The sequence below is a fragment of the Malaclemys terrapin genome, chromosome 7, assembly GCF_027887155.1.
Source record: "Malaclemys terrapin pileata isolate rMalTer1 chromosome 7, rMalTer1.hap1, whole genome shotgun sequence".
In the NCBI taxonomy this organism is placed as follows: domain Eukaryota; kingdom Metazoa; phylum Chordata; order Testudines; family Emydidae; genus Malaclemys; species Malaclemys terrapin.
Window position 1 is genome coordinate 124,239,605 of NC_071511.1, and position 15,226 is coordinate 124,254,830.

At 55.0% G+C, this 15,226-nt stretch overlaps 1 protein-coding gene across 2 annotated transcripts in view; it reads right to left on the reverse strand.

Moving 5' to 3' along the window:
* Positions 1–10,554: 10,554 nt before the first annotated feature.
* TRIM8 (tripartite motif containing 8) overlaps positions 10,555–15,226 on the reverse strand; it is a 53,603-nt gene continuing 48,931 nt past the window's right edge. For both annotated transcript variants that reach the window (XM_054033960.1, XM_054033961.1), the window contains exon 6: positions 10,555–12,015. In XM_054033960.1, the coding sequence (XP_053889935.1) occupies positions 11,405–12,015 (611 nt within the window). In that variant the 3' untranslated portion in view covers positions 10,555–11,404. The remainder of the gene's footprint in view (positions 12,016–15,226) is intronic.

Here is a 15,226-nt window from a genome sequence, read left to right on the forward strand (position 1 = left end):
TTACTTTCCTGACGCAGCCAGGCCAGCAGGAGCTGCAGCCACTGTCCTTCCCTGGGCTTGTAGTCTCCCTTTTAAAGCAGCAGAGATCCTACTGAGCATGCCCAGTGGATTTCCCATGGGGACTGCCGCTAGGAGGCGGGGCTTTGCAAGGAGGCGGAGCTGGAGCCCTATAAGTACAGGTCTTCTCCATCAGAGGCAAGGTGGGGGTGATCCTGAGAGGTGATAATGAGCAGTGCTTAATTTGCAATGGAAGAAGTACTGGAGCTCAAGCAATTTTTTTTTTTTACTTTCGTAACTGACGTGGCAAGCCCAGAGGTCCCGGGGCTGTGAACTGCCAGGCCTAGCGGTGCTGGGGCATAGCCCTGGCAAGCCCCGGCACAAATGAAGCACCAGTGAGGAGTACTGCTGGGAGCTCAGCACCTTTTAGGATTTGGCTCTATGTAGAGAACTCAGATGGTTTAGCGATAGATGCGCTATAGAAAGCTTCGCTAGATGATAAAGCTGGTAAAAAAATGAGGGTTCAGTGAAAAACTGAAATATTTCTGCTGAAAACTGAAATGTCTCCCTCCCGCTGGGGAACCACATGGGCTCCCTGCTCAGACTACATTTCCCACAATGCACCACCTTCTCCCGGCCTGGTGGAGTTCTTGGCTGTGCTGCATCATGGGAGATGTAGTCCAGCTGAGGTGCCTGGCCCATAGAGGGATGTGAAACTACAGGTTGCATGAGGCACCCTGGCAGGAAATATTTTGCTTTTTGGGTATTGGGGCTTGTTGATGAAAAATTGAAGTTCTCGACGGAAAGCAGGCACTTGTCACATGTTTCACTTAGCCAAAAAGCCAGGTCTCCCTTGGGAAACAGTTGAGACAGAAAAATCCTATGATAAGGACTGACTGGGGCAGACCTTGTTTGGGATTGTTAATTCTGAACACTCGCTACCTCTACACCCAGGAAATTCCCCCAGCCAGACACGCCCGCAGAACAACAAGTCCTTCTTGCAAGGGCTGAGCTGGCCCGAGCTGGGAGGCGAGCAGGGTTGCCAATTTCGGTTGGACGTATTCCCGGAGGTTTCATCGCATGACAATCTTTAATTTCTAGAGACTCCAGAGGGGAGGGATAGCTCAGTGATTTGAGCATTGGCCTGCTAAACCCAGGGTTGTAAATTCAATCCTTCAAGGAGCCATTTAGAGATCTGGGGCAAAAATCTGTTTGGGGATTGGTCCTGCTTTGAGCAGGGGGTTGGACTAGATACCCGCTGAGGTCCCTTCCAACCCTGAGATTCTATGAATCCTAGAGCGTTGGCAACTCTAGATGCGAGTGCCCTGGGAAGGCTGCGGAATTCTTCTCTGCCTCTAAAACGGTACCCCTGCCTCGGTGGGGTGGCTTTTCCCAGGCCCGAATGCCCCTCTCTCATTCTGTGATGGCCCTGCTTGGGGAGGAAGGGCCACAGCCTTCTCCACATTCGTGATTTTGTGCCTACGCTCGTACCTGTGGCTGGCGCCACCTCCCTCGAGGAGAGGGTTCGCATTCGCCTCAGCTAACAGCACTAGAGATCCAGCGCGGGGCATCTGAACTGAAAGGGCATCAGCTGCCCAGAGATCAAGAGGAAATAATAAAACCAAAAAGGTGTCCAGCTGGCTCCGTGCTGCTATGGAAAAACAGGCCCTGAACTCGAGTCACAGAGGGAGAGTTTACTGTGCAGAAGACCTTTGTCTTACCTCTCTGACGGCTGGCACTGTCTTATTCCCAGCCCAGAAGTACTGCGGAGGGGCAAGGCTTGTGCTTTCGGGGCATGAGCCAAACCTCACTGCGGTTCCTGGGAGTTTTTCCATTGATTTCAATGGACTCTGACTCTGGCCTTTTGTGCTAGAGGTCCCCGTCCCCGGCTCGATCCCAACCGATAACTTATGTGGGGCTGGTTAGAGCGTCATTGTGACCTCATAGTCCTGGTGTCCGGCAGCCTTGCTGAGCAAAACTTGTCCGGCAGGAGGGAGTGGCTTAAGCAGACCGTTGTTGATTGTTGGAGCAAGGGTGGCCCAGGAACCAGACAAGGCCCCTCTGATGTATTGATCCAACCCCCACCCCGCTCTCCTGCAACCAGTCCAGGTGCCAGCTTCAAGCACCAAGACAGAGTCGCTCCCTGTGCGCCGAGCTGACTGCATAGTGAAACTGACCACGCTCCCGGGTCGGATTCTCTTTGCAGGTGCAGCTGCTTGGGCGAAAGGGCTTGACGCAGGAGGCTTTGTAGGCAGTGACTGATGAAAGGAAAGGAAATGAACTAAGATCGCCTAGGGAACAAGAGCAGGCGCTGTCCCTGCTGCTCAGCGTTCGAGCATAAAACGGGAGCGAGCCACAGGGCAACTGTCCCGAGTTACACACACAGCTCTGCTAGCTAAGCAGGACGGGTTCCTCCCGGCCCGTGACCTTGGGCCTCGGTCCCCTTCCCGCCACTCCAGCCTGCTGCCCACCTGCCTCCCCTACAACCCCTGTATGTTCCCTAGTTCTTCACGTGCAGCCAGACCAGAAGCCCAGGTGAACGGCTTTCCAGGCTGCCAGCAGGTAGATGGACGGACAGGCGGACACACCAGGCAGATCCATGCTCCAAAGTGGCTTTGTTTCCTGGGCTGTGGTTTGACGCTGAAGGGCCTGTGCTGCGGGCCAGCACTTCCCCCCACTCCAAGTCGCCACCAACATCCCCCTGCCTGAGAGAGATCCCTCGTTGTCTGACCAAGGGGCTCGGGCAGCGTAAGAACGGACGTTGTGTCTGCAGCATTGCCACCTGCTCCTTGAGACCCTCCTGTGTCCTGGTGCGTACATGCGTGGGTTGCACTGAAACGGGAGGCGTGCTGGGCCCGCCCATATGCCAGTGGGGGTTTAGCTCTCCTGGGCTGACCCAGGGACAGAAATCATTGTGTTCTGGCAGGTTTGGGCTGTGCTAAAGGGTTGGACGTTCCCCAGGCTGCATGGCAGAAGAGCACACGGAGGGAATGGAGGTAGGTTGGTCCTCAGATGAGGCTCACAGCAGTAGGAGAGGATCTGGCTTGAAGGGTCTGGAGCGATGAGGGACCCAGTGGTGGGATCAGATTTTTCCCGGCTCTCACAAGGACAGGCAGGCTCCGAACAGCGCCAAACACCCTGGCTGCAATGGCACGACTCCAGCAATATCACTGGCCCTGAGTTTTCCAACACTTCCTGATTCAGGGTCGGTAGGAAATATCCAACCAACAGCCCCGCGCTGCGCCTTTTGGGGCCTCTGCTTCCAATCCTCCAGCGATAGCCCAATCCCACAGCGATATCTCCGGCGGCCCCAGAGCAGCCTGGGACGGAACTGATCCTGGGGCTTGCACGCCAGTCCTGTGAGCCGGCTCCCAGCGAGCGCAGCACGGGCGAGGAAGCTGGCTCTGCCACGGCCCGTATTGTGTCTGCTGCCTGGCTAAGCAGGGGGCTCCCCTCTCCTGGGTCAGCCCAGCACCTTCCATGACATCCGAGGGAGTTGGAGGTTCAGGATCTAGCTACGGTGCAATCGGGGTGAAGACTGCAGCTCTACGTGGGCTAAAGACAGTGAAAATGGGGGCAGCTTTAGCAGAAGCCGGCTCCGAATGGTGGGTACTTACCTGAGGTCCTAGTCTCCATGCCACTGCATCTTCACTGCTCTAGCAAGCCATGCTAGCTGGCATATGCCTACGGGCACTGCAGTCACCCCTCTGGCTGCAATGTAGAAATGCCCCGAGCCACGTTCTCTGCTCCCGTCACGCTGCTTTTACCCTGCCTTGGCCTAGAAATGGCCCCAAAGCAGAACGCCACGGAAGAGCCCCCTTTGAACTTTCGAGCCGTCCAGCTCAGGGTCCAGCTGGAGTTGGGCTTTGAGCACTTTCTCTCACCGCAATAGTTCCGCCTAGATTGCCAAGCAGCTTGGCTTTCCTCCCCCGAGTTGTGCTCATCCGGGCCCTTTGCTCCGCCTGAGCTGGGCGGGAGGGATAGCTCAGTGGTGTGAGTTCAATCCTTGAGGGGGCCACTTTGGGATCTGGGGCAAAAATCAGTACTTGGTCCTGCTAGTGAAGGCAGGGGGCTGGACTCGATGACCTTTCAGGGTCCCTTCCAGCTCTGTGAGAGAGGTAGATCTCCATATATCATGAAAAGGCAGCGGGGGCTGGGGAGGAAGGCCAGCAGCTGAGAGGCAGCGCATCAGAAGTGCTGACGGAGCGAGCTCCCGGGCCACGCTTCGCAGGTGAGGCTGGCTCATTCCACAGCACGCAGTGATGACAATGCAGCACAATAACCTTGCAACAGTGACGCAGAGGACTTCAGCTGCAGGAGCAGCAGCCACCTTGGGGGTGCGGAACAGCTCCGAGAGCCAGCGACGGGTAGAACAGAGAGGACGGGCTCGCGTGCAGGAATGACTGTCCCATTCCACTCCAGATGTGGCTGCATTTCCATGGGGATCGTTTTACACAAAGGGCCAGATTCCGATCTGATTCACACCAGCAGCTCCCTTGCCCTGAATGGTGTTGCTCCTGATTTACACCAGCATGAGTGAGAGCAGAAGCGGGCGCGGGGGCTGCAAAGCAATGGGATTCTTCCGGGCTCTGGTGTTAATGACTGGCCATATTTCGAGCCACCCCAGAGGTGATTGCATTTCAGCCGGGGGTGAGTGAACTCCCTATATAGAGACTGTAAAGCAATGAGCGTCTTTGTGCTAGATACATGTGTTAATAACAGAACTGGCTAAACAAAAAATCCTCTCTCTGGCTGCAGCGTAATGGGCTGTCGGATTCTCTGAGGCAGGCCAGTACAAGCCAAAGGGCATCCATCTGCAAAGGGACTGACAGATTTTCCATTTTAAAACAGACCTCAGCCTAGCTGTGCTTCAACCCCCGTGTTACAAGAACCTGTGTGGTGCCTGGTCTGACATGCCGGGAATTCTGTTCTCACGGGGGAGGTGGGAGGGGGCAGTTCATTGCAAGACACTGTTGTGGCCTCTCCTCTCTCCGGCCCCAAGAGCCGGCCTGCATGGACAGTGCATGGGAACAGGGTGATGATGTCAGGCTTCAAGGCAGCTTGGAGCTGTGTGGGCCTCGCTGCGTGGTAAGAGATGCCAGGCCGCTGGCTGGGAAGGGAGGGGGCAAGGCAGGAAGGAAGGTCCCGTCAGCCTCCGTCCCGGCACCCAGCCACAAGGCAGGCTGCTCTGAGCGTGCAGGCAGGATATAGCACGGCCGACTCCACACGTGAGTCACATCCTACCACACCAGGTTTGCTTCATTCCTGCTGCAGAGGAGGTCACCGGGACTATGACTACACCATGGAAACTCTGCCATCCTAGGCCCCTAGCGGCAAGGCAGCGTACGTTGACAGAAGGGGTTTTCTGCTGCCGGTGTAGGAGCACCACTCCCCAGCCAACCTTAACTCTGCCCACTGAAGCCCTCTTCTGGCTGTGTCCGCACTGGGATGTGATAGCTATGAGGGGGTCAGGGGAGTGGTTTTATCACCCACCCCGACAGGCCATGACAGTGTCACTCCAGACCAAGCCTAGATCACTAACCAGCTTCTGTCCCGTTGTGTCTGTCCTTTCCAGGCGTAGCTGTGTGATTGGCTAAGTCTTTCTTCCCAGCGCGAGAGGATGGCCCCGAAAGCATTGCGGCGGGTGAGAGGCACCTGTAACCTCACCGCCTGCAGCAGGATGGGATGGGATAGCACAGACAGCACTGATGGGACCATGGCTGTGGGCGGAGGAGGCCTGGGCAGACCCTGTTGTGTGGGGATAAATACTGTCACGTAGACGCACTGAACTGGGGTAGTGGGAGCTGGTCGGACGAACGCGTCCGTCAGTCCCTACGTAGCCCGGACAGGCGCCTCGGAGACGGCTGATGCAAGGACGCCTCTAGATCAGCCTCACACCCAGTTTGGATTTCCGCTCCTTCCCCCCCAGGCCCTGTCTGCACGTCAGCTTTTCACCGGGACTGTGATCCCTTGGGAGACGTGGGTGCTCCAGCCACGCGTTGCTTCCCAACAGGGCGAATACGAACCACCAGCTAGCTGTGCCCAACACTGCCACATGGCGGTCTTCCTGGAGTCATAGCGCTGTAGGGAGGTGACCCCCAACCACCTGTCGATGCCGGGGAGGCCCGGGGTATCCGTCCATCCAGCTCTCTGTGAGCTAAGGTGTCCCAGGGGGCACTGCTCCACGCAGCACTGCACACCCCCATGGCATTCTGTGCCCTGCAGGATGGGAGAGCTGCCCTGATGGTCCCAGGCTGCCAGCACAAACACGGGCAGCATGGCTAATGGGAAAAGCAGCTGTGGTAGCCAGGGCAGATGTGGTTACCAAACTCTGTCCTCACGGCTGGGCAGAAATGTTTGGTGCGTAGATTTTAATGACCAGAAGGGTCCATTATAACCATCTCGTCTGACACCTTATTTCCAGTTTGAATTGATCTAGCTTCAACTTCCCACTGTTGGAGCTTGTTTGTACACGAGCATATTCAGTCATGTTCATTAACATGCAACAAAACAGGACTCGGGGAGACAGACCCGCGGTCCAAGTGCAAAAGGGAATGTAAACAGCAGCGCTGCTGGGATTCGACGTTGACACTCACCGGTGTCATTACTAGCGAAAGGAAGGAGTGATAGACAATATTTTTAATTGGCTGTGTCTATTTAACCTGTTAGCAGGGTTCCCTGCTGCGCCTTTTCCCACTTCAAAAAATGACCCTCTCCGAGACAGATCTCTAGACTATTGCCGCTCCTGGATGCCTGACATTGCCTTTGTAGAGAACCGTCACAGATCAACCACCCTACCCACCCCCCGCAAAAACCCCACCTCTCTATAGTTCTCTGCATAGGGACTTTAAAGAAACGCATGGGAACTTGTGACCTGCTGCAAAAAAGAGAAAGGGGGGAAAAAACAGCTATTTTATAAGAGAGAAACTGAGGCAGAGAGGTGAAATTCCTTGGCTGAGGTCACCTAGGGAGTCAAAGGCCAGGGCAGGTCACAATCTCTGTGCCTCAGTTTCTTCAACTGTAAAATGGGAAGAATGCTCCTGTAGCAAATCCATAGTGGCTTAGAACGTCCTGGGGGTCTCTGTGCTGTACCCCACGGTCACCCAGAATGTCAGGGAAAAATCTCTCCTCCAAAAGCACAGGACTGTACAGGTTGTGCTAAAAGAGAACTCCCATCAGCAGTTTTCAGTACAGGGCCTATGACACAGAGCTCAGCAGGGCTGATTGCAGCCAGCAGAGGGCAGCGGAGCCCAGACACACTGGGCAACGTACTGCAATACAAACTCGCATTTTAGTTTCCTCGCATTAGCTATTTGGCTAGTGAGGGATGCGAAGCTGCTCCTTTAAACCCCCCCACGAGTTTTGGACCCACGCCCTGTTCAGCCTGGCTGATGAGGCTTCCAAGAGGTATCATGATGCGTCCCTAACCCACAGGCTGGCAACAAACGCTTGCCGAGGACACCAGCCGGATGGGGCAGGTTGCATGACAGAAACACTTTGCAGCTGACAGCAGCAAACTGCCTGCAGCCGGGCGCCTTCTGGTCCATATGGGACTGTGCCATTGCACGGGCGTCTCAGCCCAGAGCCGGAGACGCGCTCAACACATGAGGGACAGATGTTGGAGGAAAGGAAGGTGGGGGAGGACAGAGCAATGACGTAATGGGGCGGGGAAGAGGGAGGAAATCTAGGGATAGGCCCTGCTGCCCTCAAAGCCAAAGGCTCAAGTCCCAGCTGACTTCAAACAGGAACAAGGACAAGCCTTCCCTGCACAGTAGGACTAATTCCTGCTCCAACCTGATAGGAATGAAACAGCAATTGAGGTGTCCTCCCCTCCCCCTTCCCAGTACACCAGCTCCCTGTGGTGGGGGAAAGTAAAGGCTTCTCTTTCCGTGCCTCCGTCCCACTTGCCCCTCCAGCGTAAACAGACATGCTGAGCTGAGTAAAGCAAGGACTGGACCCTCTGTAGCGGATTCAGACAAGTCCTTAAGCACCTGCTTTGCTGTATTCCCTGTTGAGCAAAGCCCTTCCCCGGGGATCTCTTTGGGGGCAGAGACGGCCGCTTTGTTCTGTATGTGTTTCGTTGGATCGGGGCCGAAATGAGGAACGACCACTGCATTTCGCACTGCGTGAGAGAGAGGAACCACTTCGGCTCCCAAACCCCGTTCTTCAGAGGGGGGAGCTGCGCCACGGCCCGCTGGGACATCCCGGGAGAACCCAGTGGCGCGGTCTCTCGTCAAAGCCAAAGAGGGTACGTCTACACGGCCCTGGGTCTCTGAGCCTGGGTCAATGGACTTGGCTGGATCCCAGGCTCTGAGACCCAGTCCCCTGGGTCCTTTATTGCAGCATAGACAGACACAGAGTTTAGCCCTTGGGTCCAGTGGATAATGCAATCAGCTGGGACTCAGGAGATCTGGGTTCCACCCCTGGCTCTGCCGGTGCCCTTGGGCAAATCGGTTCTCTTCCCACCCTTCTTGTGTGTTTGGGATATGAGTTCTTCTGGGCAGGGGCTGATTCTCACTAAGGGTCTGTACAGCACCTAACACAACCGGGCCTCTCGGTGCTGCTGTAATAGACAGAATTACTTCTGTAGGAGCATGGGAGCAGGCCCCAGCCCTCTGTGAGCGCCAGTCCTCCACTAAGCCACGCCAGCCTGCGAACCTTGGCCTCTTGGGAACCAGAGGGAAAGGAGAAAGGGCCAGGCGGGGGGGAGGATAGAGCCAGAGGAGGGGACACGCTGAACGAGGGGGGACAGAAAATACCTTTATTCCATGTCTACATGTTCAAATGCAACGGGGAAGAGAAGAACGCAAACCCCAGTGGGATCTGATCCCTTTGTACGTCTTGCCCTGGCCCCCTGCTCCGTTGGTACACTCATGCCTACGCAGCCCCTGCGTGAGGATCTTTCTGCACCCCATGCGCCTGTCGGTAGCCAGTGGGGAGAAGCAGCAGTGCGTCACGTTTGCACACGGCAGGTCGGGAAATAAAGGCCGCAGCTGCAGTTCCTGTCCCGATACCGTTTGTGACCAGCCAGGAGATGGCGCGGATTGAGGGCCATGCACAGGGGAAGCTGTCACCAGTTCAGGAACTACAAATGTTCCTGGACCTCAGAGCCTCCCTCCCACTCACTGGTGTCTGAAGCCAAAACATCGGCTGAGCTCAATGAAAACGTCCCTCCAGGAAGGAGTCTGGTGTCCCGACCGGGCCAGGCCAGATGCCACTAACGCCCGTGTAAGTCATGAGCGAGGTCAACGGCGCTAAACCCAGAGTCACCAGCTCAGAGCTGAGCCGGATTTCACCGGCTGCACCTCTCACCTTGCTTCCGCAGCAAAACGGGGGAGTTCGGTGGTTTGTGGAAGTCAACTCTCTCCGTTCTGCCCCCACAGCTTCCAGGTTGACTGGCCTAAGTACGGGCTACGCTATAAAAAGCAGAGACGTGAAACGCCCACCCATTCCTGGGACCTAAATCTCTCGGTCCAGACTCGCTCCGGGCCCATTAGTTGGCCACAAACAGATGTGCAATCCAGCCCCGGATGTGCCCGGGGTGGCTCTGAACTGTATCCATATGGGGTTCACTGCTACGTGATAAAGGCAGGCAGATCCTTACACACACTGTAGCCAACAAGATTTCACTCTAGTTCCTCGGGACGGCAATCTCTGTCCTGTCCCCATCCGCCAAGAAACCTTGCTTGGTCACAGCTTTTAGAACGTTACAGCCCAATTACGGTTCTCACACAGCACCCCAGGGGACTGGGTTATATTGACAAGAAAATGGGCCTGATTCGAATCTCGCGCTCCATCAGCGAGAATCAGGAGTAATTACACTTTACGTCACTGGGTAGAACCAGCATGAGGGCCTGGTTCCGCACGCACTTATTACCTGGAGTAGCCCCTACGACCGGGTGTAGCCCCACTGAAGTCAAAGGGCTGCCCTCACTGCTCTGCCAGGCATGGTCACGTACTCCTCCCAGAGTGACTGTGAAACGCGACCGGATCAGAACAAGGGATGCACCCATTCAGCACCCATAGGAAGTCATATCAACAGGACTTAAGCATGCGTTCAAGTGTTCTGCTGAATTAGGAGCAAAAGGCCTACACAAGGGGGCTGATTCGCCGCTCCCTCCAGCACAAATGAAGAGCGACTCTGCTCCAGTCAATGGATTGACACCACGGCAAAACTAGAGTAAGATGAAAGGAGAATCGGGTAAAGCGTGCAAAGCAACGGAGAAGCAGGCCAACCGCAACGATCCAAGGCACTGAGCCGCCGCAGAAGCGGGCCCGACCCGAGACCAGAATCGGGCCCCTTGATTTTAAAAGGGTTCTTCCAGATTTACATCAGTGTGAGCAGCCCAAAGCCTGCGTGTGTTCCCCCAACCCGGGCACTGCTCATTTAGGTCATTTCCAACACCTGAATTAAAGAGACGAACCCACCAAACCGGAGAATAGCCTATTTTTAAAATGAAGTCACAGCCTTCTTTTGGAGCAGAGATGGGTCCCTGTTCCCTGGGGGAGGAGGGGGCGAGGGGGAGGCAGGAGGGGCAGCAAAGCGAGGCATTTGCACTAAGTGATCACATTTATTTGAATATTTTTTTTTGTGTTCTAAAATTGGTTACAGAATAAATACCTGTGCCTTATAGCAGGAAGTCCACTTTTTTTTTTTTATACAAAGTGCTTGTTACAGGAAGTTGCATCAGCGATACACGGGAAGGGGCGTGTGCAACTTGGCGACGCTTCCCCCCCCCGGAAACTAAAACAGAAATATTTTTTCTTATTTATTCTTTTTTTTTTTTTTAAAGTTTCTTTTCCCTTTTTTTTTTGTTTTTGTTTGTTTGTGCATTAAATCTCCTGCCATTGTGTATTTACAAATCTCCGAAAGAAGGAAATAAAAAAATGCCAGGATGCATGATAAGTGGCCTTTCCACACACACACAAAAAAAAGATGAGTCTTGTTTTAAAAAAAAACAAACCCAAAAATCTACAAGTATCGTTTCTTACTGAATCAATGATAGAATTTTTTTTCTTTTTAAAGGGAAGGAAAAAATAAAAATTAACCAAACCAAAAAGGACCCACAGACACTGAAATAGAAAAGGAGCCACCATCCCTCTAAGTTTTCCAAACCAGAAAAAGTAGTAAGTACGTGTGAAATTCGAAACCAGATGTCTGATTGAAAAACCTCATTAATTTCTTCTCGTTAATTTCGTCCTCATCTTTTTCCAGCGAAGGGAGGAATTTTGAAAAAATTAAATTAAAAACCAATATTAAAAAAAGAGAGAGATGAGAGAAAAGGGCCTCCCAAATTCCGCAGAGGTGGGAAGGAAGAAAATTGGGTGCGATTTAAAAAGAAAGCAAGAAAACTGGATTTTTATCTCCGACTGTGTAATTAACAACACTCTCTGGGGAGTCTGATGGTTAACTGGTGACGTAGTGTTTGGTGGAAGGCTGGCCGTAGACTCTATAGAAATCCTGCCGCCCGTGCTGCTGGGATGCGTCAATCCATTCCCTCACGGCAAGTCCGGGTAGCGACTGAGGTACAGCCGGAGCAGGGGGAAGCGGGTGGGAGTACTCCTGCGAAGCGACTGTCCAGGGGAAGTGACCCGACCTGGGGTACGGCTGGTGCCCGCTGTGATTGGACACCGAGGAACAGTAACAGTTATCCACTGAGCACACCAGGATTTTGCGCCCGCCGTACTGGGATAGCACAGACTGCTGAGATGACGTGCTATTGGGATAGTGAGACGGGTTGAAGACCGAACCAGAGTGGACTGGCTGCGGGCCACTGGGCAGTCCGACAATGTGCTGCGTGGAGCTACAAGGCACCATGGGTTGTGCGGACTGGCCCTCGCCAGCGGAAGCCCCCTGGCTCATATACTGGCTAGCCACAGTCCCGGACGATGGCTCTAGAAAGCTGCCTTCAGGGAAGGCCGCGGAGTGCTTGCGTTTCTCCGCTCCGGAGTTGCTGACGCTAGGGCACGGGTACATGGGGATGCTCTGTAGGAATGGGACCGGGGTGCTGAAGGGACCTGGATGGGGAGAGAGAAAAGACAAACAGCCAGATCAGAAACCACCGCTGGAATTCAGGAGCCAGAGGCGCCAACTCCGTGGCTGGAGCATCCAAGATAAAAAAAAAAAATGGGGGGGGGGGGGGGTGCTCAGCACACACCAGCCACCCACCAATCACCTGTTTGGCAGGCACTGCTGATCAGGTCCTCCCCCTCAGCACCGCCCACCTGCCGCCAATCAGCTGTTTGGGGGGCCCCACTGATTGGCTCCTCCCCCTCCCGCCAGTGCCTCCCACCCGCCGCCAATCAGCTGTTGAGCAGCGGGCAGGAGGCGCTGAGGAGGAGGGGGACGAGCCGGGGTGGGAGGAGGCAGGGCGGGGCTGTAGCTGTGGGGAAGGGGGCACAGCGCCTCCTAGGGCATTGGTGCGGTACTGACTTGGAAGAGAGAGCACCCCCAACTGAATCACAATTAGCTCTTCTGGCAGCATCTAATAGCCCTTGGTGGTCTCCCAACCAATTCTAGCCTGGCCCATCGCCAGTGGGTGATGCTTTACACACGGCACCACTGGCACGCAACTGCTTCTGGGGTGGAGGCAAGCGGCCAGGCAGATCAGTTAACATTCAGCAACAAAGCAGAGAGGAGATTTTGGCCCAGGACACGTGGGCAAACTGCAGCTTCCAGGAAACACTCCAGGGGATCTTAGCTGTTCCCCATGCTGAGTCTTGGATTTGCAGGTCTCACCCAACCAAGACGCTGTCAGGAACTTGGCTTCGGAAGGATGAGCCAATCCAGCTCGATTGGGACCTCCCGTTCCCAGCAGTCTAGGCAAAATTGAGGCTGGGACCAATAAAGCATCAAGGCCTTTGGGAAAGACCTACCAGGCCAGCCTGTCTCCCACCCGAAGCTAGTGGGAAGAGGCAACCCCCACCCCATCTGCTCTCCTGAGCCAGCCCACTAGGAACTGCGGATCCTATCGGTGCCAGTCCCTCCCTGCGGGCAGGAGCTCTCCATCCTGCACAGACCGCGGTGGCCCCCTCTGGGAAGCAGCCAACAGCCCAGCGAGCGGGGCAGCTGCAGAAACGATCCAAGAGGCAGGCGCTGACGTTCCCGCTGTCCCTTCTCCCTGCAGACTGCAGCCCTGCCCGAGGCGGCGCTGCCATGCTTCAGAGAGGGCGGGCACTGGAATCGGACCCACCGATCACCGCACTCGTCCAGAGGGAGGGAGCTGGAGTCCGCCCCCTCGGGCAACCATCCAAAGAGAAGGGATGGAATTTGCCCCCTGCACCAAGGCGATGGCCCACAGGGAAGAAGGAGCTGGAAGCTGGTTTCAGAGCCGTGGTCAAAGCTGTAATTACAAGGCCATGGTCTGGTTCCAGCCCTCCCGAAGCCCGTTCCCAGCCCCGGAGCTGCATTGATGTCGGCCAGCGTACAAGGCGAACCCCGGCTGGGTCTCTTGGAAATGCAGGGCTCCATACACCAGCCAAATATGACCTCACCCTCCTTGCTGAGCTAGGGACGCTCTGCATTAGTAGTGCAGCCATTTGGCAGGGCCTAGGAGCAAGAGGAGGCAGTGGGGGAGAGCGGGCAAGAACCACAGAGCCTGGAGAAGCCAGATCTGGGGCTAGCGCAGTCACCCCAGCGTGTGAAGCACACTCTGCAGTCCCAGGCCGTGATTTCAGGAGCCCCTGCCTGGTGGCGATGCTAGCCACCACGGGCTGTTAATTATCCTGGGAACTAGAGGGAGCCATGTGGTTTGTCTGTGTCCGGCAGCCTCAATACAGAATCCCATCTACATCCGTTAGAGAGGATTTCTGCCTCCTCTTTATCTAAAGGGGCAGAACAGCAGACATTCAGAGTAACACCATTGATTCCAGAGCCATTTGCAGGAGAAAAATCGGACTCAGATTTCTACCTTGTACAGGGCCCCAAGTTCTAGCTGCCCGCGCAGACCTGCAGGCCTCTTGCTAACAGAGAGGCAGAGTTATGTCTGCTGACTCACCTCGGCAGCCAGATCAGGTGGGCCCTATTAGCTCCAACCCAGGGCTATGAAAGGAGACAAAGGGAACTCAGGACAGGGATAAAGGGGTCCTGCAGGGACAAACTCTAAGGACAGCCAGTTGAGGTTTCTTTTGCTGTTATTTAAGTTAATGCTAAAGGCAAATGGCAGGAAGGTGCCCAGATACTATGGTGATGGGAACCAGAGATAGACAGAGGTAAATTTAGCCCAGATCCTGTGTGTGTTCTATGATTGGAACAGGGTGGGAAAGTCACCTGCCTGCATAGCCATTTTCTGTCACTACTTTGGGAGAGCCGGGAGAGTAATTAAAAAGACTAGCATCTATTTAAAAGAATTCACGCCAGTCCCCTTTTGTCTTGGCTGCCGAGCCTGAAATTCACCCGGGCGCGGGCGCAGCGGTTGTGCGTGGGCCCCTGCCACGGAGTTGTGCCGCCTCTTTTGATGGCTAAACCTGCTCGGCCATCAGGGGGCGCCTGGGGAAGTTGGTACAGCCAGCAGCCGTGCACAGCATTTCAGGACAGGAAGTCACCCGTGAGCAGCTCTCATCACCACTGCCCAATCCTCCATCCTCCCACATGCCTTTCCGCCAGACCCTGTTCATTGTCCTGCGTGCTGGGTTAACTCGACATTAGCCTGGAAGATTCTTGGGCCAGGTGAAGCCCCAGACGTGCCCATGGCACTGTATGTACACAACAAACGACACCATAACCAATGGAAATGGCATGTAGGGAAGCAGAATGCAGTTCTCCAACTGGGCCAGAGCACCGGCGCTATCATCTGTCCTGGGAAAAGGGCCCAGGGATCCTTAGTGATTGCTTAAACCAGAACTCTCTCATCCCAGTGATCTAGATCATAGTCCCAGGACAATCTGCGCTGGAGGCTAGTTCTGCAAGTTGCCTGGTGGACGTAGCAGCCCCAGGGAAGGGCAGCAGAGCGGCAGGGGATGGTTCCTGATGGGTCTGCCGTCCTTGCAGACACACAAAATACAGAGGGCCGTTTCCTGCATGTAAACCCCCTTCACGCACAAAGAGCCGGACCCTGATCATGGTCACCCCGGCATCACTCCGGAGCAAAGCCACTGGAGTTCCTGTGGCTTTACTGCAGCGACGCAGAGATCAGAGGTCACGAAGGGGTTCTGGGCTGATTTAAACCATCGTGCAATTAACACACAAGCACTGGTGCATTCAATCCCCTGCTCATTTTTAGCCTGGGGA